This window comes from Crinia signifera, chromosome 2 (assembly GCF_055691185.1).
Source record: "Crinia signifera chromosome 2, ASM5569118v1, whole genome shotgun sequence".
In the NCBI taxonomy this organism is placed as follows: Eukaryota; Metazoa; Chordata; class Amphibia; order Anura; family Myobatrachidae; genus Crinia; species Crinia signifera.
Window position 1 is genome coordinate 166,789,875 of NC_139218.1, and position 25,064 is coordinate 166,814,938.

Consider the following 25,064-nt stretch of genomic DNA (forward strand, 5'->3'; position numbering starts at 1 on the left):
TAGGAAGGGGAGACAGACAAATTACAAGAGGTGCAAGCGAGGGGGTGGTGGTTAGATAGCAGGATGTAAACAGGCAAGGGGTCGGAGAACCAGCTGGTTTATGCAGTGGAAGGGTACGCTTTGATGAATAGGTGAGTTTTCAGTGCCCGTTTGAAGCTTTGCAAGGTCGGGGTGAGTCTAATGGAGCGAGGGAGTGCGTTCCACTGAAGGGGTGCAGCACGGGCAAAGTCCTGTACTCTAGCATGGGAAGCAGTGATCAGGGTGGAGGAGAGACGACAGTCGTCAGCTGACCGTAGAGGGCGGGAGGGTGTATGAATGGAGATGAGGTTAGAGATATATGGAGCAATGGAATTAGAGATGGCCCTGTATGTGAGTGTGAGGTGTTTGAAGAGGATTCTGTAGGGGAATGGAAGCCAGTGCAGATTTTGTTGAAGGGATTTTGTTGAACACTACTTGTGTTGTTTCACAGCGACTCACGATATCGCATGCCATTTGCATGCAATTCTGTGGAATACATTCCGTGTCCCCTCGCGGGGCTCACCACTCGGTGGCGTGCTGCGCTCGCCACACTGTATAAAACCAACTCCACACCCTAGTGGATAGTGGGGTAACAAACTGGATAGTAAATTGCATGCGATATCGCATGTCAAATCGCATGCGATCTAGTGGCGCCGTGAAACTACACAAGTACCATATTTTTATTTTTCTCTTTCAATGGTCCTGGTGACACAGCTCAACACTGGGATGTAGGAGGGTCCGAAGGAGCCAGGCACCTATCCTAAAGCTTTAGAGGGTAGGCTCCTCCCCTACTGCATCCCTGGACTCTTCAGTTCGTGTTAGGTGCCCACTGGAGTGGGTGCTATTCTAAAGGGCTGCAGGAGCAGCCGAAGAATTAGAGTAGTTAGGGGATTTTTATTATTTTATTAACTATTACCCTAGCTAGGTAGGCACAGTGTGAGGATTTTCATAGTGAATCCTCACACTGCTAGCGCAGCAGGAGCTGACAGAAGCGCGTCCTGTCAGCTCTCTGTGCACAGGGTAGACTCTGTCTGGTCTCCCTGTGCTGCGCTTACAGCCTCTATTAAGAGGCTGCCTGGGCTCCGGAGTAGCCTGAAACCGGCTCCACATTTAGGTGGGGATCATGGGGGACAGGCGCTCCGTGATGGCGGCGGCCATTTTATGCGGAGCTTACACGCTGAGCTCCTGACTGAGAGGACAGCAGCGCTGTGACAGGCATGTTCCAAGTGGTCCCCATTTGAGGGGGAGATACTGGAACAAGGAAATCCTACCTAAGGAGCGGCTAGCTGGGGGTGGTTGGCGCCAAAAGGTCACGGACCCCGCAGCAGCAGGGACTTTGGTCTCTTCCTTCACTCTGACTTTGGCGCCTTTCAGAACGCTTGCAGCGGAGCTGAGCTGGCTTATTGATCCTGGCAGAGTGACTTGGATTTCCTGGGCATCGCTTCCCCGCAGTTGAAACCTACAGACAGCTAAGTGATTGGGTGCATTGACTTTGTATAAACGCTTGTACAATTGTTTGCACTGTGTATATTGAGATATATATATATACGCTTCACTTGCATCATGTCTGAGCATCAGGCTGTGGTTTTGGGGGAGGGAGTCCTTAGTGCACTGAGCGCGTGCAATGTTTGCACACAAAAGTTTGTCCCTGAGCAGATGGCCAAGGGGGGCTTATGTATTACTTGCGCTGATGTGAGACCCATGGGCAGTGAACACCATAGGGGAGAGCAGAGTGAACCTGCGTGGGCCAGTGCCCTAGGCAGGTCGGTAAACGCTTTGGTGCAGCTTCTGGACAGGCAGAGTGATGTGCTGGTAGAATCACAGAGACCTATGCCATCATCTCAGCAGTCGTCTGGCTCCTTACCTCTTACCCAGGCAGATCCTGCACTTATTCAGGTGATGCAGGATACTGCTAAGGGGATCAACAGATTCAGTGAAATACTGGACAAAATGGATGATGTTACAGGGACCCCTAAAAGGTCTTATGCTATGCCTAATGTGTTAGAGGAAGAGGAAGGAGAGTATACTGACACACCCTGGGACCAGGGTGATGATTTTGAAGAGACCTCTGCTGCTGGTATAGAGGATCTCATTGTGGCTGTAAAACAGGCGTTAAAACTGTCTGTTGAGGATAAGACCCCTGTTAAGGGTGTTTTTAAGCGACAGCGAAAGGAGGCTGTTACTTTTCCCTCAGATGAGGGGTTACAGGAACTATTGGAAGGGGCTTGGAAAACCCCAGATAAGAGGCTACAGATGCCTAAAAGATTCCTTAGTCTGTACCCCATGCCGGAGTCTCATTCTGAACTCTGGGAAAAGGTGCCTGTTGTGGATGCTTCTGTGGCACGCTTATCAAAAGCTACGGTATTGCCTGTACAGGGTGGTGCAGCTTTTAAAGATGCTGTGGATAAAAAGCTAGAGGGAAACCTCAAGGCCATTTTTGAAGGGGTGGGGTTTACCCTGCGTCCCCTTATTGCTTCAGCCTGGGTCTCTAAGGCCATTATAGAGTGGGCTGGTGAGCTATGCACCATGCTGCAGGCTGACCACGGTGCTTTGCTGGTAGCAGAAAAGATTAAGGCCGCTGCAGAATATGCGGTGGAAGCAGAGGAGGAAGCTCTTAAAATGGCTACCAGAGTATCCACAGTCTCTATAAATGCCAGGAGGGTACTCTGGCTTAAGGCCTGGGAAGCGGACAATGAGTCCAAAAAGGCCTTAGAAATGTTAGATTTCAAGGGAAAGTTACTTTTTGGTTCTGAGCTTGAGGAGATTATAAAACAAGCCACAGGCGGCAAGAGTATGTTTCTGCCGGCCTCCTCAACAAAGCAGTCATCCAGATTTGCTGCTTTTAGGCCGTCCTTTCGGCCCTCCCCTAGAGGTGGTGCGTCCTTTCGGGGACAATCGTTCAGGGGAAAGTTCCAGAACTCCAGGGGCAAATCCCAAAGGTCCAAGTTTGGCTCTTTCAATAAGAAGCCTGCCTCTAAAGGAGAGGAAAAACCCTCCGCATGACTGCCAGGGGATCAGCCCGGCAGGGATAAAGGTGGGGGGGCGTCTTACACACTTCAGAGACGCTTGGGCTTCTCTAGACCAGGATACCTGGGTCTTAGAGATTATTACCCAGGGTTACAAAATCCCTTTCAGAGGGCGGCCTCCAAAGAGGTTCATCCCCACACCCATACCAAAGCAGGCGCTCCTGCGCACAGCTCTTATGAGAGCGGCTCATTCCCTTTTGGAAAAAGGGGTGGTAGTCCCGGTTCCCAGGGCAGAGTGGAAGAAAGGATTTTACTCCACGCTGTTCCTGGTGCCCAAACCAGACGGGTCTTTCAGACCAATACTAAATTTGAAGTCCTTAAATGTTCACCTTTGGGTAGACCATTTCAAAATGGAGTCTTTGAGAACTGTACTCCTGAGTCTGGACCAGGGAGAATTTCTGGCGTCCATGGATGTCCAGGACGCATATCTGCACGTTCCCATTCACCCGGAACATCAGATGCTGTTGAGATTTGCCATAGGAGACCTGCATTTACAGTTCCGGGCGTTACCCTTTGGCCTAGCAACCGCGCCAAGGGTATTTACAAAAATAATGTCTGTGAGGGCGGCAGTGCTGAGGCTCAGGGGAATCACAGTAATACCCTATTTGGACGATCTCCTGTTCAAAGCAGAATCAGCAACACTGCTTCAAAGTCATTTAAAAGAGGCCATCAGTTTTTTGCAGGCTCACGGCTGGATTTTAAACTTACAAAAATCTCAGTTGGTACCATCACAGAGGATCCAGTTCTTGGGAGTCATACTGGATACCCATCTCCATCGGGTATTCCTCCCGGAGATAAAGGCCAGGGACCTGGTCAATCTAGTTCAGGAGATCCTCAGTGCTCCGAGCTTGTCAGTATGGAGGTGCCTCAAACTCCTGGGGAAAATGGTGGCGTCATTCGAAACGCTTCAATTTGCCAGGTTCCACTCTCGAGTATTCCAATGGAACATTTTGTCAGCCTGGTCAGGAAACACTTTGACCATGAAGACGGAGTTGATAGTGCTGTCCGCAGACACTCGGGACTCCTTGAAATGGTGGACAGAGGTAGATTCCCTTCAGTGGGGTCGGTCATTACAGACCTGGGACTGGTTGATAGTAACTACCGATGCCAGTCTCAGGGGCGGGGGGGCAGTAGCCCTGGATCTCAGGCTGCAGGGCCTGTGGACGGCAGAGGAATCAGCGTTGCCAATCAACATCTTGGAGCTGAGAGCTGTCTGGAAAGTGATTTCCTTGGCGGGAGACAGGTTAAGGAACTCCCCCTTGAGGATTCAGACCGACAATGCCACAGCTGTGGCGTATCTGAATCACCAGGGAGGTACACGCAGCAGATTGGCCATGTGGGAGGTGTCCAGAATCTTTCTATGGGCGGAACAAAATGTTCCTGCAGTATCGGCTATATTCATTCCAGGAGTGGAGAATATAGAAGCAGACTTCCTGAGCAGGGAGGAGCTCAAGGAAGGAGAATGGAGCCTACACCCTCAGGTGTTTCACCAGATCACTGCAATGTGGGGAACTCCGGATTTGGACCTAATGGCATCCAGGTTCAACCATCAGGTGCCCAGGTTCTATGCCAGAACGAGAGATCCGCTAGCAGAGGCAGTGGATGCCATGACTACCCATTGGCAGGGAGATCTTCTTTATGCATTCCCTCCTATTCCGATGTTAGCAAGACTGTTAAAGAGGGTACAGGACCAGAAGGTCCCGGTGATCCTTGTGGCCCCAGATTGGCCAAGGAGGTCTTGGTATTCGAGGCTTCAGAGGTTATCAGTGGATTCATGGCGTCTACCTCTGAGACCAGATCTGTTAAGACAAGGCCCATTCAATCATCTGGATTCCGATCGATTGATTTTGACGGCTTGGTTATTGAAACCGCCATTTTGAAAAAGAAAGGATTTTCTGACGCAGTAGTGCAGACTATGATAAAAGCCAGAAAGGCTGTTTCTTCTGCAAATTATTATAGAGTCTGGAAGACTTATATTAGATGGTGTGAGAGGCAAAAAGCTCACACATCTCACTTCAAATTATCAAAAATGTTGGATTTTTTACAAGATGGATTTTCTTCGGGCCTAAGCCTTCAGTCGTTGAAGGTGCAGATTTCGGCCTTGTCCATCTATTTTCAAAAAAGAATTGCCATTTTACCGGAGATTCAAACTTTTTTACAAGGGGTATCCAAACTGAAACCCCCTTACAAGCAACCAGTAGCACCTTGGGACCTGTCACTGGTTTTAGATTGCCTTCAGAAGGCACCTTTTGAGCCTTTGAGGTCGGCTGACTTTAAGTTTCTCACGTGGAAGTTAGTGTTTTTGTTAGCAGTAGCATCTGCTAAGAGGGTGTCTGAGTTGGGAGCCTTGTCATGCAAATCTCCCTTCTTAATCTTTCACGATGACAGGGCTGTTCTGAGAACAGTGCCGCAATTTTTACCGAAGGTAGTCTCTGCCTTCCATTTAAATCAGGAGATAGTTCTACCTGTGTTTCAACCCCCAGAGGGTTCCAAGAAAAGGGACAAGTTGAAGACTTTGGATGTTGTGCGTGCCTTACGCATATATGTGGACAGAGTGAAGAGTGTTAGGAAGACTGACACTTTATTGGTATTGTATGACGTACATAAAATTGGTTGGCCTGCATCTAAGCAGACCATTGCTAGGTGGTTGCGATCTGTGATAGCTTTTGCATACACCAAAGTGGGTAGGCCTGTACCGGCCAGAATTAATGCGCATACCACCAGGTCAGTTGCTACCTCTTGGGCGGTCCGACATGGGGCCACAGCGGAGCAGGTTTGCAGAGCTGCCACTTGGTCATCTGTTCACACATTTGCCAAATTCTATAGATTCCATGAGTTCGCGTCGGAGGACGCATCATTCGGGCGAGCAGTGCTGAGAGCTGCAGACCTGAGCGTACCCTCCCAAAGGACCGGCTCTGGAACGTCCCAGTGTTGAGCTGTGTCACCAGGACCATTGAAAGAGAAAAAGGGATTTTTGTAAGAACTTACCGTTCGAATCCCTTTCTCTGATATGGTCCTGGTGACACAGCGATCCCTCCCTTACGCTCAGTAAGTATGCCAGAATTTCATGATGTTCATGTTAAAATGGTTAAAAGTTAACAGTTTCTGTTATAAAATGTGCATATAATATGTGCAGGCGTTTGTACTGAGTTAATGTATTCCAGTGGCTTTGAAAGTTGAACTGAAGAGTCCAGGGATGCAGTAGGGGAGGAGCCTACCCTCTAAAGCTTTAGGATAGGTGCCTGGCTCCTTCGGACCCTCCTACATCCCAGTGTTGAGCTGTGTCACCAGGACCATATCAGAGAAAGGGATTCGAACGGTAAGTTCTTACAAAAATCCCTTTTTTTTGCTTTTAAGGTGTAAGAGATCAAATGCCAAGCATTGGCAATACAGTGTGCAGTAAGTTGTCAGAAAAGACAAGAGGCAGTAATATGCTGTAAATAGTGTTGTTGAATTAGAATCCTTCTGCATCATGTTTTACCTGGGATGCGGTCATCTATTAGAATGAACTTAGGTCTACAGTCATTAGGTCGACCCCACTAGGTCGACTGGCAGGAAGGTCGACCTGACTTAAGGTCGACATGGGCCAAGGTCGACATGACTTAAGGTCGAATTTGCATAAAGGTCGACATGAGGAAGGTCGACTGGTCATAAGGTCGACATGGGTTTTTCACTGTTTTTTGAGCCGACATGTGCCGACAGGCGGTATTTCATGCCCTACCATCCACTAGGGCGTGGTGGGAGAATAAAATAGTGTGCCCGAAGCATTGCGAGCATCCGATTCTCATTGCCAACTGTGTCCATGTCGACTTTGTCGACATTAGGATAAAAAAAAACAGTGAAAAACCCATGTCGACCTTATGACCAGTCGACCTTCCTCATGTCGACCTTTATGCAAATTCGACCTTAAGTCGTGTCGACCTTGGCCCATGTCGACCTTAAGTCAGGTCGACCTTCCTGCCAGTCGACCTAGTGGGGTCGACCTAATGACTGTAGACCTAAATGCAGTCTGACGAATGATCCCATTCCGTTTTACCTATACCTAGATACCATCACAGGCTATGCCCAAAGCAAGCAATATAATTTTTTTTGGAAAGGAATGAGATGTTCTAAACCCCAAAAGATGAGGTCTGTGAGTCCTATGAATTAAATAAAAAAAAATCCTGGGTATGTTTAGACTATGTAGTAAATCTTCAGTAGATAAAGAATGAAAATGAGTAAGTCATTGCTTCAAGCCCGACACAATCAATGGATCTTTTAGAAGTATAAGAGGAAATGGCCCTTTTTTAATATCAAATTTAGCAAATCTGACTTTTCCAAAGGACTGTCCCAGTCATCACCTGGTAAAGCCCTGTATAATTGTGGAGAAATATAATAATGTTTCAGTACATATTAACTCCTCAATTGTTTTAAGCTACATCTGCATTTTAGCAGAATGTTCAACTAAAGTACAAAGGACACAAAGTCACCCGTTTAACTAGAAAATAGATTTAAGTTCCATTTAAAAACATTAGGAATAATGAATCTGTGGAATAAACTCCCAGAAAAAAAGATATAGTAAATGTAAATAAAAATGTACATTTTTTTTCCAAAAAACGCAATCTACAGTAGAATGTTGATCCATGGATTTGTTCAAATACAATTATGGGGTCTTGATGGAATTTTATTGGACTGTACTCTGACAGGATTGTTCCTCCTCTAAATGTGCATATATATAACGTTGATGTTTGTAGTCCTTAATTTTATCTCAAAATCCTAAACTAAATCATTGTTTTTAGAAAGAGATTTGTAGAATCTTATTTAAGGATCAACATAACTTTAAAATAAACAGCAAGGGGGTGTGGCCTGGCAGCTGGAATAGACAGACCTGTCTCCAGTGAGCTCCCCCACAGGGACCCTAAAAGAGAGCAGATACCCGCACTCTCCCCTCCCCTCACCTGTCTGCCGTTGCCAGCCGGGGAGGTCTGCGGTGCTGAGAAGCCGCCTCCGGAACGCGGCCTACTAGAAGGGAGAAGCCGGGGACTGGAGTAGCGGGTGCATCCCGGGCGGGCCACACGGACCGCCTCATACGCCCTGCGGCACTCATCTTAGGTGCTGAGGGCTCCTACCTCTGCCCCTGAGAGCCCCCAATGTCCCCCTGGCGCCGGGTTTGGCATATAAACCAGCCTGGGGACCAGACAAGCAGCCTGAAGCTGAGCACACACTGAAAGCCCAGGGGAGGACGGCGGCCATCTTGGGAACAGCTCCAGCCCTGCAAAAAAGCGCTGTGGCCATGGACACTGACAAAACAGCGCTGTGGCCATGGACACTGACAGGCCTGGAACCCCAGTCATCACAACAGATTGCCAGGTACCTGCATCCTAGTGGCCTCTGTCTGACCATTATACACCTGCCTCACACTCCATTTGAACTGCTTATTGTTTCAGAAGGGCTATATTGCCTGGGAGAACAGCAACTATATTAAAATAGGGGATTCCCCCCTTGTGAACCACAAGAGAAGATCCATCTTATAATTGCTCAAAGCGGCACTGTTTTTGAAGGGTCAGGACTCTGTGTTTCCAATATACTTATGGTTATCTTCACAGCCTTATCCCACCCTTTCATGTCCATAAATTACTATTGCACCTTAGCTCTGTTATGCTACTGTCACCTTGAGGCCTTTCTCTGCTACGACCACTAGACTCAGTAGCACACCAAGGATTTACAAGATTTCTCTCAGGACATCAATTATTTGTACCGAGAAGTAGAAATACTATGCGACAAGAATGAGGATCTTGAAAACAGGGAAAGACGCTGTAACCTCTGCATTCGCAACATCCCGGAATCTGTCATACCCAAAGATCTCGAACCTTATTTAAATCGGCTATTTTATGAATTGGTCCCCTCCTTAAAGGATCAGCCCCTACACATTGAACGTGCACACAGAGCGCTTTGCCCGAAACCGAAAGATGGGGAACCTCCCCGAGATGTCGTGCTGAAATTCCTTTCTTTTAAATTCAAGGATCAGATCTCTTTCGCTTGTAGATCACTGCCTCATATCCCATTTGAGGACTCCCAGCTACAGATCTTCCAAGATTTGGCCCCCTCCACCTTTTTCAAAAGAAGAGAAATGAGGGACACCACCAAGGCTCTCCGCGATAATGGATACAAGTACAAATGAGGGTTCCCATTTTGACTGATAGTTGACGTGAATGGTCGCCAAGTCTCGTGAGAGATCCAAAGGAAGGAAAAGAACTGCTCCACAAACTCAAACTTTCAGGTCTCCAGTAGAGATCTTGAAACAGATCAGCGCGAGTCTTCCAGAAATCGACGTAAAGTATCAATGGACTATGTCCTTTTATTCATAGCCTTTTTTTATCACGCTCACCCCAAGGACCACGGTTCTTTTTTGGAGTGACTGGTTGATCCCCCACTAACAATCTCCCCAGTATGATGTCACTGGGGCGGGAAATATCCGTATCACCCTATACACCTCTTTTACTTCAGTGGGTTTTTGGATCCCATTTCGTTCTCTCATACATTTCCAAATGTTTTATATTTATTTATTTATTAACAGTTTCTTATATAGCGCATACATATTATGCAGTGCTTTACAGAGAATATTTTAACATTCATTGCCCCAGTGGAGCTTACAATCTATATTCCCTACCACATGTACAAGCACACACAGACATTCCAGGGTTAATTTTTGTTGGAAGCCAATTAACCTATCTGTATATTTTTGGATTGTGGGAGGAAACCGGAGTACCAGGAGTAATCCCACGCAAGCATGGGGAGAATATACAAACTCCGCACAGTTAGAGCCATGTGGGGATCGAACCCATGACCTCTGCACTTTGAAGCAGTAATGCTTACCATTACACCATCCTTGCTGCCCAATATACTGATGTTTTGTTCAGACTCTGTTATCCTGCTCATATTAAGTTGATTTTCTATTTGTTATACTAGCTCCTCTACCTGCTGACAATTGCAGGCTATGTTACAACTTGGCTTCGGGTGGACGGGCTGAGGCACTGCCCCCGCTCGCGCCACCCCCCCCCCCCTCCCAATTTTTGGGACTTACGTGAGGGCAGGGATTCCCTTCCCTAACCTCTCAGACTTTATATAGTTCACAGTTACTAAGCACTCCCAGTTAGTGGGTCCACTAGGTTTGCTTTTCGTATTAAGCATACCTGTCCCCCCGAAGGACCCACTCAAGGTGAACTGCAGACCCACAATTCAGGTTAACATCTTCTTAATGTCTTCTTTTTTTCTTTCTCTTCCCTCTCTTTCCCTTTCTCTATTTTCTTTAATCGCTCCCTCTTTTTCCCCCTCTTTCTCTACTCGTCCCCTTCACCAACCCTCCCCTTAGTTGCCAGTTCTCGCAAAGCAAGTAACCAGTGGTTTGCATTTATCCAACATGCCCATTAATGTGATCTCTCAAAATGTTATGGGGTTAAACACTCCGCACAAAAGATCTCTTTTATTTCGTATGCTTAATTCACTGCATGGCGACATTGCATTTATACAAGAAACACACTTTAAGCATAATGCACACCCCTCACTAGTTTCTAGGCGCTTCCCCACAGTGATATGCTCCTCCCATTCTATCAAAAAGAATGGGGTAGCAATAATGATTCACTCCACAACCCCACTACAGATTATTACCACTAAAATGGATAGAGAGGGACGTTACATTATCCTGGTCTGCCAGATGGGCCCCCAACCAATGACTTTGGTGAATATTTATGCACCAAATTCTGGACATGGGTCCTTTTTTCGTAAACTTTTCTTCAAATTCAAACTATTCGTAAAGGCCCACTTTTGGTAGGAGGCGACTTTAACTCAGTTATCTCGCCAGGTTTAGATAAAAGTAAACCCACAAACCCGTATCAACATAGTCACCCACCGGGAAGTCTTAGGAAACACATATCCGAGGCTGGTCTCTTCGACCCGTGGCGAGCGCAATACCCGACCTTAAGAGATTACACTTTCTTCTCAAATTCACAATATGGGAGGCACATAAGGCGGTGATCAGAGGGGCTATAATTAAATATGCCACTTATAGAAAAAAAATTCAAAACGAAAAGATTTCCTCTCTCAACTCTCCCAATTGGAACATATACACAAACAGTCTCACTCCCCTACCAAGGGGGGTTTGGGTACAATCGCACAAGACCGTGTATTCTACAATTGTGTTAGGTAGATACAAACGAGGCCCCCTGTCCGTAGTTATAACAGCCTTGTAGCTTGTGTGTGCTACCACTGACAAATAGAATAATTCACAAAAAGAAGAGAAAGAAGAGATTCGTCTTGGTGTGGTGCACCAGTAGAAGAAATGAGTCCTAAAATCTAACTTTTAATGTTTTAATAGTAAAACAAGCGAAATATTAAAAAACACACATAAAAAACATACAGATGGGGGAGGTATTTATAAAAAAGCACGTGCAAGCGTGCCGCGTAAGCTGAAATTAATTTTAATTGTGTTGTTTGACAATTGTGGAGCCAGCCTCCTATATGCAAAAGGTAATTGCCAGTCAAGGTTTAGCTTAATTCCTGCAGTTTCACTGCTAGGTATTTGTATCAATTTGTAACAGGAAGGAAAAGTGTTGCCATTGGTAATTATATTACTTTGTGTCTTTCATCCAGAGAGAATGAAAGTGCATGTATTGCAAACACCTCTGAGAATCTTCAGTCCTTATACACCTCTTAGCTGATTTTGCATAAGAGGGAACTGAGACTTTGTTGCGTATTCTGTTAATCACAGTATCACACACAGTCGGCACATAGGCTCAACTTTATCTCGGTGATCCCTCTTTTTCATACATAAGTCAAAGTTCAATGCAGGTTATACTTGCTGCACGAGATAATGGTATCCCGCAGCAAGTGGGTGGATGATACACATATATCAGTGGTAACAATGGTTAAATGCACTATAGATCTATTTCTCAGGGTGTTAATATATATATTTTTGCGGTTAGGGCTGAGCTCAGGAGGCAACAGGGAGCACTGATTTATAATTAATAAATAGCTGACAAATTGTCTTAACACATATGAGCAGATAAATCTTCTGGTCAGTGTCCCTGAAGCCCAGAGATAAGATGCTAATTAACACTCGTGCCTCTGTTGTAGCACGTACATTCAGTGAACAGCAGGCAAAGGGTTACCCAAATGGGCTGTTCATAGGGCAAACTGACATACTTTGCTGTAGCTAAATAAAGTACAAATGTTTAGCCCTGAAAAGGGCTGAATCTGGCTGGGTTGTCAAACATATAACATTATCACATAACATATGCGGCAGCACGCGGTAAGCAACGGCTAGAGTGCCGATCGCGCGTTTTCGCTTATCCGCTTCTTCAGGGCAAAGGTGTGCCTAAAGGGAAACGGCACCAGACAGGGATGTCCTTTATCCCCTCTACTATATGCCCTCAGTATTGAACCCCTAGTAGCTCACATTAGAAAATAACAGGACATACAGGGGATTAGTGTTCGGGGCTCTCAATACAAAATATCACTATTTGCTGATGATGTCCTGTTATCGCTGTCCTCTCCACTGACTTTACTTCCAAACTTACAGGCCGAATTTACACTTTACGGCAATCTGTCAGGTCACAAAGTGAATAATTCAAAGTCGGAAGCACTAGCTTTTCACCTACCCAACTCCACTACGGAACTACTAGAGTTAAATTTCAATTACATTTGGCACCCCCAATCTATTAAGTACCTGGGAATACATATAACAAAACATTATGACCAATTATTTAAAGCTAACTATGCACCTCTTTTAAGCTCAATTAAAAAAGACCTAACGACTTGGACCCTGCATATCCTGGACAGGCCGAATAAATTCGATTAAAATTAACATTTTACCCCGGTTGCTATACCTATTTCAAACAATCCCTGTGCTGGTTCACACTTCCTTCCTCCGATCCATTCAATTTGTATGCGGCAAATTCATATGGTCAAACAAAATCCCCTAGATTAAACAGAACCTGCCTAGCAAAGTCTTCAGCTAACGGAGGTGTAGGCCTCCCCATGTTTGAATGCTACTTCCAGGCCACACATGTAGTAGCATGGCATAAGCAGACGGGGGGGGGGGGATGACAAGAAGTGGGTGGCCCTGAGGGGCGAACTGATTGATTACCACTCTGTTTGTTTCCTCCCCTGGCTAACGCCGAAACAGAGACCAGCCTCGGTACTAGATACCCCCTGTGTCCACTCCATGTGTTATGTTTGCCACTAGGCACAGAGTATAGGTAACAGGAGGCAGGGAACGGGCCTAGACTGTCGGTTAGGACGGCCACAGCGAACCCTATACTAACTCTGTTGCGTACCCCGGGCAGATGACAAACCCCTGCGGGAACTAGGCTTCACCTGTGGCCGCCGCGTTCGAAGGAGCGAGTTAGGCCCGCTCCAACCCCGATGCAGCTAGGTCTATGAGTGGACAAAGGATAAGTGATCATCAGGGGTAACTCAAAAGGATATTCTGACTACTGGGCCTGACTATAAAAGAACCCCTGTCTGCCGGCACCAGGCCAAAGACGGGAATGCGACCCAGTCGCAGGCACCAGGGATGACTGACGGGGAATCTCCACTGAACAATATCACAAAGCTAGGTAGCGAATCCCCAAAACCAAAACAGGGACAGAAAGAAAGGGAGAGCCCTGCCTAACAGAGATGAATAAATGGAAGCAGGGACCAGGAAGAAAATAAGTGAATAACAGAATAGAAGTATGAGGCAAGTCCAATACCCCAGCAGGGGAACTGGACGAATAGCTGAACAGCCTAATAACTAAAAGGAACTCGGCAGCTCCCAAAGGAATACACCAGGCTCCACAGGAGCACTTACATGACCCTGGGGGAAACACCAGCAGAGCTGAGCTGGGGCACTGGAACAAGATGTGACACAGGATCCACCAGCAGGAACTGGCAGGGAGACCAGAGATGACCAGGAGCGAATCCGGGTATCCAGGAATACTGAGAAGCGCCAGGGACCGGGAATGCGCTTGTGAAAGCTATAACCGGCGTCTGTGCTCAGCAGACGCCGGCTTCTTATTCAAAATTGGCGCCGCCTGCGTGGCGTCAGGCACGGCGTGCGTGTGCTGTGGCTGGGCGGAAGTTCGGGGACGTTGCCTAGTAACGCCCCAATGCCCGGCCTCAGAAGGAGGCTTGGAACACTGCCGGACAGCGTCACCAGCCCTGCCGCACCGCTCTCCATCCGCCGACCGTCCGGGTACTGGGGATACCGGACGGTGGCGTGCAACACTGTGTTAAAAACATGGGACTATCTAAATAGGAAACTCCAACTGGCATTATACCCCTCCCCAATCACCCCTCTTTGGTGACATCCAGACTTTCCTCTGGGATGTGTGTCACCATACTAACAACCCTGGATTTCAGTAGGTATTACTCGATTTTCACATATTTCAGGGGAGTTCGCCCCTCAAAACTATGCAGCACTCTGTGAAAAATATGATAGCCAGCGGCTTAGATATTTTGATTACCTCCAGATAACCAGCTTTGTACACTCCCTTCACAAATCAACTAAACGCAGATCACCGCTCCCCTTTGAACGATTTTGTATGTACAGTATAACCCAGAACGTAGAGGAGCAATTTCATTGCTATACGCCCTTCTGGCATACAAAGCCCCGCTAAAGAACCTTTCAAAGGTTGCTTGGGAAAGGGATTTGGGTGTCGTTCTGGAGGAGGAGGAATGGTCAGAAATAAAAACACTAGTAGCTAAATCTTCACTCACCTCCAATTTCAAGGAAAACGCCTTTAAAGTCTACTTTAGATGGTACATGTTTCCCACAGTAATACACCGCATTTCCCCCTCAAGCTCTAGTCAATGCTGGCGGAACTGTGGATCACAGGGTACATTCATACATTTGTGGTGGGATTGCCCGCAGATTAGCACCTACTGGGACAAGATATTTGACTCCCCGACCCCCTGTTGGCTCTACTTTGCAGACCAGTGGGAGGGACCATAAACCCCAAAAGCAAGCTCTGTGGCCATATAACTAACTCCGCCAGATTGTTGATTGCAACAAACTGGAAGCAAAACGCTGCCCCGTCCACTCAGTCTGTAATCAACAAAGTCTGGTTTGCGGCATCCATGGAGTATATCACTGCGCTGTTACACGACAAGGTAGGGAAATTTGTGTCAATTTGGACTCCCTGGTATGTACATTTTCAAAGACAGCTTCCTGGAAGTGTGTGATCACTGGTTCTTGCCCGTTGCTCCATTAATATCATTTTGGAAAAGGAAATGCTCTTTTAGGTGCATGGTTGTGTGGCTTCCCCCCTCTCCTCTCCCTTTCTGTTTCTCTTTTCTTTCCCCCTTTTTCCTCTCTCCTTAAATTACCCCATTAGTGTTGATTTATTGTTTGTTAGCCAATATAATATAAAAACAACAGTGGTATACACGACAGTTTATTTCTTTTGTGTGCATTAATATCGCATTATTCGTTTACACAAGAATGTCTGTATTAGCACTGAATAGTCATCTGACTTTTCATACTGTGTTGTTTGCCACTGTAAAAATAAAGAGTTAAAAAAAAAAAAAAACGGTACTTGTTTCCTAGCACGGCCACAATCGCGGCCATCGGGTGTAATTTTGAGTGGCCTGCGACGCGACCGACGCGATGCCCCCGATTTTTCCATTGAAAACAGTGAAAATCGTGTCGGTCGGGTCGTATGCGGCCAAAAATGCTTAAATGGTCCACACGCGATGGCCGCGATTTCCCCATAGGGAACAATGTTAAATGGCTAACTTTACCCCCGATGACCGCGATTTCCCATAGGAAACGATGTTAAATGGGTCAATTTACCCAAATCATCATAGGGAACAATGGTAAATGGGCCAGAAACCCCAAAAAACACCCCTGAACATTGACATGTCCCCCCAAAAGTATTTCACGCCACCACGCGATCAACGTGAACCCGAAGCGTGGCGAGCGCAGCGAGCCCGCGAGGGGCGGCGGTACGCGTCCTCCGACCTTTTCATACCCCCACTATCCACGTCGGCGTGGAGTTGAGAATAGAATAGTGTGGCGAGCGCAGCTAACCACCGAGCCCGAAGCGTAGCGAGCCCCGCGAGGGGACGCGGATACCTTCACAGGTAAACGCGTCCCTTCGCGGGCTTCACAGGTATCTGCATCCCCTCGCGGGGCTCGCTGTGCTCGCCACGCTTTGGGCTCGGTGGCTCGCTGCGCTCGCCACACTATTCTATTCTCAACTCCATGCCGACGTGGATAGTGGGGGTATGAAAAGGTCGGAGGACGCGTCCCGCCGCCGCTCGCGGGCACGCTGCGCTCGCCACGCTTCAGGTTCACGTTGATCGCTTGGTGGCGTAAACTACTTTTGGGGGGACATTTCAATGTTCAGGGGTGTTTTTGGGCCATTTACCATTGTTCCTATGATAATTTGGTTAAATTGAGCCATTTCACATTGTTTCCTATGGGAAATCGTGGTCATCGCGGGTAAATTGAGGCATTTAACATTGGTCTCTATGGGGAAATCGCGTCTGGCCCATCGCACCCGATTTCTTAGTGCATGCGATGGCCGCGATGCCCCCGATTTTACACCCGATGACCACGATCATGATCGTTGTGGCCGTGCTAGGAAACAAGTACCAAAAAAACAGTAAAATGCACCAGTACTGTATTTACAATTTTGTGACTTTTGTGAGATCAGTATATCCTGGTCTTATTTATTGGTTAACTGATGTACAGATGTGTCCACATACAGTACATCTAGGCCTTTATTCTGCTTCATTCGCAGTGGCCGCTCGTTCACACAGGGAGGAATGTTTTACATATGTGCATGCGCAGCAGCATTTTTGCACGTGTATTCGCTGGGTGCGTGCGAACTTGGTGAAAAGTCTTGCAAGCAGGGTGTGGAGAGGGGTGTGGGGTGCCGGCCTGGGCAATTAGCATATGTAACGCTGGGCGTACACATGCTAATGCATCCGTGATGCACGTGCGGGGGGCGGGCAGCTGAGATAACCGGATGTCAGCTGCCCGCCCATTTCCCTGCAATTATACATGCATATGTAAGAGTGGTCTGGACCCTTACATATGCGTGCACTTTTTCTGTTAAAATGACTGGAAAACACTGCAATGTAGCATTTCCATTGCAGATACAGCCACGATAACACACAAAATATAGGCATGCTGCATATCATTTTATAGCAACAATTTGGGGCTAAGCGCTCACCTTCTAAGTGGAATTGGTAATGATCACTCCAAAATATGGATGTGTGTTAGTAAAGAAATTGTATTATTTGATTAAACTGTATAATACAGTGTAAGTAAAAAAAGTATTTGGGGCAGAAAAAGGGGAAAAAATGAATGTAAGAAGAATAAATGAAAAAGGTAAGGGTGGGTATAAATGAAATAGTCTCAGGAGTGGGGAATGTGATGCGGGGAGCTGGCGTCCCAGTCACCCACATCTGGACATCATCATTACCCATTCCCCCCTTCCCCCAAGTCTTCTCACTTGAGAGAGCAATGGGAGCCGCCGGGTACACGTGTCTACGGGAAGCATCCTCCCGCGAGAGCGATGACCCGGAAGTCATGTTCAAATGTGTCACTTTACTCACTATCTATGTGTCCCCACATTGGTTTTACTTTTAAATAAATAGATGTAGGTGTTTGTCTGTATGTTGAAAATAATGCCCATAATTATTATGTTCCTATTTATTTAAAGGTAGCAGACTAGCTTTCAAAGCATTTCCTTTGAGCGGGCTTACTAGTGTTAGAATAAAAGTATATTACACATTTCACATATTGAGGAAAGGTCTTGATACTATACATATATGCATGAAAATAACTGCTTGTGCAAATGCTAGATCATAGCAAGGCAAAAATTTAAGGCAAAAAATTAAAGGGACAGTATTCTGGCAAGAAAAAAGAGGGCATTTGTCTTATGTCCAATAAGCTGCTGGGCAATCCCTGTTACTAAGGGCCTTATTCTGGTTGACTTGCAAAGCTGCAAATTTCACAGCTTTGTGAGACATTGAAATGCCCCCCACCCCTGCTCGCATGTCGAGTTCCCCTGCACGCATGAGAATGTATGTTTTGCAAATACATCCATTCACAGCTTTGAATGATTTTGCAAGCGCTCGCAGACCTAAGACACCTCTATGGTGCGGGTGCCCTGTTCGGGAAGCAGGTGGGCGGCTGACGTGATTTGTGCTTCATGGATGCGTTAGCATGCGAATGCCCAGCATTCTCACGGGTCTTCCCATGGGTGCAGCCCATCTCCGTCGCTCCACCCACCCACACCAAGCGGCTGCACATGCGCATAACAGTTTATGCACATGCGCAGCTGCTCACCATCGCTCCCCTGCACAAACACACAGGGGAGCCAATGGACCTAAATAAGGCACTAAGTGCATTGCAGGTAACCATATTAGCATGCTGTATTACAGTGTGTGCCAGTGATAAGAAAACTATTGGGAGTTATGTGTAATTGTCTAAAGTGTGTAACTATTATGTCAGTTATGTGCATAATAGATTCAGCATCTGTTTAAAGCCAGCTATTTGTGTTTGACCCCTGAGTCCGGATCAGAAAACAGATGTATTCACTATAACATAATACACAAGCTGATCAGTCGTGCCACCTAATTTTCCAGTTAGTGCATGAACACAAATCCGCATTTAAATTCTTTGTGCAATCATATTTTTTGATTTATTATTTCAGGAGGTCTGCAGCAGCTCGTATCCAAGAGCTATTTAGAAGACGAAAAGAAAAAAAGGAATTGGAAGAATTAGAAATGAAGAATGTCAGTCAACCTTCACCGAAAGTAATATTCAAGGGACATCGCAATTCGCGAACTATGGTAGGAAAGCAAAAGTGTTTTTGGGACATAAAAAGACTTAGTTTAGGCTGAATTTCTAACATTGTATTTATGTGAAAAAATGCTATGGTAACTATACTAAAGATTGATTTAGCCTGTTTTTACCAGGCTATTCTCAGTCTCTGATTTTACTAACACTCCCATCCCTCTCTCTGTTCACAATCTAATTTCCTTCTCGCTCTCCTCCATTACTCCAAGCTCATTGACACTGAAATCATGCAAGCCTACTCTAACCCGCAGAAATACTAATGCTATTAATTTTCCACAACTTTCCACATCTCTGCAACAATAGCTCTCACCAATTTATACATTTATCTCTCCTGACTCTGCTGTTTCTCACCTCTACCAGACTCTTGAAACAGCCCTTGATGAAGTGGCCCCAGCTTCCCATTACACCCCACGCAGGCTTAGGTTCCAAGCTGTGGCAGTCCAAATTAACAACTATGAAATCATGAAATGGCGTAAATCTTGTAATATGAGTGATTTCCTCACATATATGACTAACTACCACTCCTACTGCAATGCTTTGGACACTGCCAAACAAACATACTGTACTTCCAATCTCTCATCTCTTCTCATGCCACCAGCCCTAAGCAACTTTTGAACACATTTAAGTCTCTTCTGTACCCTCCCCTACCGGCTACCATCAGTGCACAAGAACTTGTCTTCTACTTTAAGGACAAAATTGATAACATCCAAGATGAAATGGTATGCTCTTCTGCAGCTTCTAACCTACTTACTTCCCCACCTGAACCCTCTGGCACTTTCTTCTCATTTGAGCTCACAAATGAAAATAAAGTATCCACACTCTTCTTATCCTCATATTCCACTACCTCTCCTCTTGATCCTATACCTACACAAGTCATTAAAATTCTATCTCCTGTGCTTATCCCAACCTTAACTAAAATCTGCCATCTCTCTCTTGATACTGGTACTTTTCCTTCTCTGTTCAAACATGCAGTAATTACTTCCATTCTGAAAATACACCCTTACACTCTCTAGCTACCATCCTCTAGCTACCATCCTCTCAGCTCACATGCCTCTCCAAGCTACTCGAGAGACTTGGGTACTTGTGTATTATCAGGGCGCCCGCGAAATCAGCCGAAAATCTGGCTCAAATCGCATACAAAAATCTGATGCGATTTTGCGGCCGATTTTTGGCCAATTTTTCGTGTTTTCCGGCCAATTTGCATGCTGTTCCATCATTGCACACCTTGCACACCCCCGATTTCCATCGTAGTGCATCGCATCGCATGCAATATAGCGGCATGCGATGCATGCCATGCGATGCATGTGATGCGATTCGATTTTTATTTTTAATTGTACAAGCACCCTGATGGGTGCTTACAATGTTAAATGCACCCCCATTGTCAACGCCACCCCCACTATCAATGCCAACCCGAAGCGTGGCGAGCGCAGCTGTACGCGTCCTCCGGCCTTTTCATACCCCCACTATCCACGTCGGCGTGGAGTTGATTTTAGATAGTGTGGTGAGCGCAGCGAGCCACCGAGCCCGAAGCGTGGCGAGGGGACGCGGAATGCATGTAAAGTAATCCGCGGCCCCTCGCCACACTTTCTAAAATCAACTCCACGCCAACGTAGATAGTGGGGGTATGAAAAGGTCAGAGGACGCGTACCGCCGCCCCTCGCCACGCTTCGGGTTGGCGTTGATAGTGGGGGTGTTGTTGACAATGGGGGTGCATTTAACATTGCGAATCGCATCGCATGCCACTTGCTGGCATGCAATGCTATGCGATATTTAATTGTACAATCAGGGGCATTTTCCTGAAAATTTCATCGCATCGCATACCATCGCATAGTACCTGGGGTGTGCAAGGATGGAATAGCATGCAAATCGGCAGGAAATGGCCGACAATCCACTGAAAATCGGACGCTAAATCGCATAGCAGATCGAATCGGCTGCGATATCGTATACTATTTACATTACATCGGGCGCCCTGATAATACACAAGTACCGAGACTTGTCTACACTCACCAACATTTTCTTAACTCTCACACCCTATTAGACCCACTTCAGTCAGGCATTTGTCCTAACACTCCACTGAGACAGCACTGACTAAAGTGGTGAATGATCTGGTAAATGGTAGGCCATTACTCACTAATCATTCTTCTAAATCTTTCTGCTGCGTTTGACACTGTTGGTCAGACTATTCTCATACAAACACTACACTCCCTAGGTCTTAATGATACAACCCTTTCCTGGTTCTCATCTTACTTACTGTATCTAATCGCTCTTTCAGTGTTCGCTTCTCTGACTTCACCTCTTCTTCACTACATCTGTTATTCGGAGTTACGCAAGGCTCAGTTTTAGGTCCTCTGCTTTTCTCAATCTATACCTCATCTCTTGGCAAAATAATCAGCTCTTCCGGATTTTGGTATCACTTGTATGCGGACGATACTCAAATCTATCTATCAACCCCAGAGTTGTCACCAGTGGTTTTGGGCCGAGTCTCTGATTTCCTCTCTGCCATCTCATCTTGGATGTGCATCTAAAAAACGTATCCAAATCATGACCCTATCTTTTACAAGACACTACTGAATCTCTTATCCATGCACTCATGATATCCCGCATTGACCAATGCAATAGTCTCCTAACTGGTCTTCCCAAGAACAGACTCTCGCCACTGCAATCCATTTTAAATGTTGCTAGGCCAAGCATCCTAGCAAGACACTCATCATCTGCTGATCAACTTTGCCAGTCTCTCCATTGGTTGCCTTTATTTTACCATATTCAATATAAAATACTTCTACTCACATATAAAGCTATTAACCATACTACACCAGCACATATCGCTTTACTTATCTCAAAATATCTCCCAACTCGACCTCCACTCTGCACAAGAACTGCCTCTGTCTTCTACTCGGATTACTAGTTCCCATTCACTATCACAGGACTTTCATCTGGCCGTTACCACCCTATGGAATGCCCTTCCACACACAATAAGACTCTTCCCTAGTTTCCAAACTTCCAATCGTTCCCTGAAAACTCACCTCTTCAGGCAAGCATATCCTATTTAAGTTCCATACGCATAACTCTCGTAGGCACTTTTGTATCTTATAGCTTCCCTTTTGGACTTACAACTTGGTGGGACTGCTATGCTATTACTGTTGTCTGTCCTTGGGTTTCCCTTCTATGTCCCTATAGATTGTAAGCTTGCAAAAGGGCCCTCCTACCTCCATGTCTGTCTGTTGTTACCCAGTTTGTTCTATCACTGTCTACAATTGCAAAGCGCCACGGAATCCGCGGTGCTATATAAGAAACTTTACATAAATACATTTACTAAAGTCAAAGTTGCTGAGAAATAGCATGTGACCATTGGTTAAAATATTCTATGGTTTACCTAGACCACAATAGAAATCAGAGATTACTTAGAATAGTGTTTGTAACAAATCAAAGTCAATCAAAATCACACCTGAATAGACCTGTCCATTAACAGGTTTGGTCAAAGCACTGCACAAATCAGTCAGTGCTTACAGTTTTATACTGAAAATATGGGCGCATGCAGCAAATAAGGCACAGGGGATTTGGTCATATTTTGTTCAAAACATTTAAGCTTGCAGCCCGTCGTCAAGGCTCCCCAGTATTGTTAAAGTCCTTTAACAAGCATATATGCCCAGCACACCTTTACACTACAGTTACAAGTACTTACTGTACCTCCCAGCTACAAAGGGGAACACCTATACAGGGCTGACTAGTGAGCCACACCCAACTAGGCAATGTATAGCCTTAATTGGAAACTGCCATCATAACACTAGTCAAATATTTTGAAACAAGTGATATGTCCAAGCTCGGGTTTATCTGTATTGCATATGGTACTAGCTGCATTTCAATTATAATACCATATATTGCATGAAACACATTTGCTATCAGCCCAAGTTGTTTTCTTTTTGAGAAGATGCAGTGCAAAAACCTAGTGCAGTGTAAAAAAAACATGCCAGGGACTTGGGAGACATTTCGCCCCATCCCATCAGCAGCCAAAGGGCATCATTGAGGGGGAAAAGGAAATTCATAGAGCCAAAAGGCCCCTTAGGGGGCATATGTCTTTGGGTTTCCCTTAGCATCAAGGCTCGATGAGTTGTCTAAAGCTTCCCCCTAGTGAAAGCAATTTTCAGTTCTTCCCAAAAGGAGAAAGCCTCATGAGATTTGTCAAATTGGTAACTCATAATGGTCTTGCCCAAACCCCCATAAATCTGATGCATAGAAAAATGTGGTATAACAGTGCACTGTACAATAAATAAATAAAAAAACCATCAGCCAGAAAAATAGTGTGTCCTGAACTCAAAGTGCTTATAGCATTGTGCCTTACTTTGTGCAGAGGTGTGATTCAGACTCCATTACAAATTTATTTTCAGGCACTTTTGACTGAGGAGGTACCAGGGACACACAGCAGATCAGGATTCAGGCTGCTGGCCTATTGGGCAGTATCAGTCGATGGTCCATCAACTATGTCGATGTATGGCTTTAAGTCAACCAGCGTACATGGACATCTGCACTTGATCTTAGTCAAAAGGTGAAAAAACGACTACAAACGACGCGACACTCCAGACCATAGAGACAGTGCAATAGACTTTTATTCGGGCAACATTTCAATACGTGGGTATTTTCTTCTGGCTACCCTGAATACCCACGTATTGAAGCGTTGCCCGAATAAAAGTCTATTGCACTGTCTCTATGGTCTGGAGTGCCGCGTCAATACGCCGTCTGTATCTACCCCTGAACGAAGGCACCCGAGAAGTACAGTATTTTCGGAGGTGTGCCCGGCACCCTACAAAAAGTCTATATATATATATATATATATATATATATCAAGAGAAAAAAGAGGAGCGCACAGGTGAGCAAGATTGTAACAGTGTTTACTGAAAAAAGTGCAGGCTCACATACATAGCAGAAAACAGTAGTCGGCATATGCGGGAATCACCGTCAGTTCACCGTAGGATAGCGCGGACCCCAGAGGACATCCAGAAGACCGGCAAGATGGACACAGCGGCGGCGGCGGCGTTATCGGCACACGGACTCAAGACGGGCAGGTACCACAGGTGAGAGTCTGATACGTCGGGTGACCACGCCCCAACGCGTTTCGTCACTGATGACTTCGTGGTCACCCGACGTATCAGACTCTCACCTGTGGTACCTGCCCGTCTTGAGTCCGTGTGCCGAGAACGCCGCCGCCGCCGCTGTGTCCATCTTGCCGGTCTTCTGGATGTCCTCTGGGGTCCGCGCTATCCTACGGTGAACTGACGGTGATTCCCGCATATGCCGACTACTGTTTTCTGCTATGTATGTGAGCCTGCACTTTTTTCAGTAAACACTGTTACAATCTTGCTCACCTGTGCGCTCCTCTTTTTTCTCTTGTTACATGTGTTCGTACTGAGGCCGTGACAAAGCCTCGAAGAGTGAGCTGCACTACTCATTGAAGACAGGTTCCACTACTATAAGTATCATTTTGCGCATTTCCTATTGTATTTGTATATATATATATATATATATATATATATATATATATACACAACGAAGATATTGTTCTCCTTCCCCCACTAACAGGGGGGACTTATAGAGGTGCTGCCTAAGAATTCTTGTTCTTGTTCTAGCGCAGTGAAAGGGTTATCTTTCTATATATATATAAATAGCCATATATACTGTGTATATATATATATATATATATATATATATATATATATATATATATATAGAATATATATATATATAACAGCCAAACTTTAGAGGGCACTCTCAAGAATTTTTTAAAACTGCACGGCGGCAGTTGCAATATAAATAAATGAACAGACACTAAGAAGTGTGAATTAAAGGTTGTTTTTTTTTTTTTTTGGGGGGGGGGGGGAGGGTTTAGCCCTTTATCAAGACATGAAAAAAATAAGTGTAACATACTTTCATATATAGATAACACACAGCAAAAGCAAACAAGGGCAACCATCACCCGTGCTGTCCCCCGGCAGGGTACTGATGATGTCATCGGCGCACCAGCGCGTTCAAGGTCACCAGGCGGTGTGTGCCACTTACCGTGATTAAGGTTACCTAGGTAACATGGAAAACGAGGTTAATGTGTAAAAAAAAGGAGAGACCCTGTGGAGTACAGTGCCGCTAGTAAGTGAATATAAAAAGCGCATATAACAGGGCAGAACACAGGAACAGTGTAC

The 25,064-nt window shown here is 45.8% G+C and overlaps 1 protein-coding gene across 3 annotated transcripts in view; it reads left to right on the top strand.

Moving 5' to 3' along the window:
* The window catches only part of DCAF6 (DDB1 and CUL4 associated factor 6), a 345,809-nt gene that overhangs the window by 295,727 nt on the left and 25,018 nt on the right, over positions 1-25,064 (top strand). For all 3 annotated transcript variants that reach the window (XM_083173172.1, XM_083173173.1, XM_083173174.1), the window contains one exon: positions 18,731-18,869. In XM_083173172.1, coding sequence (XP_083029298.1) covers positions 18,731-18,869 — 139 coding nt within the window. The remainder of the gene's footprint in view (positions 1-18,730; positions 18,870-25,064) is intronic.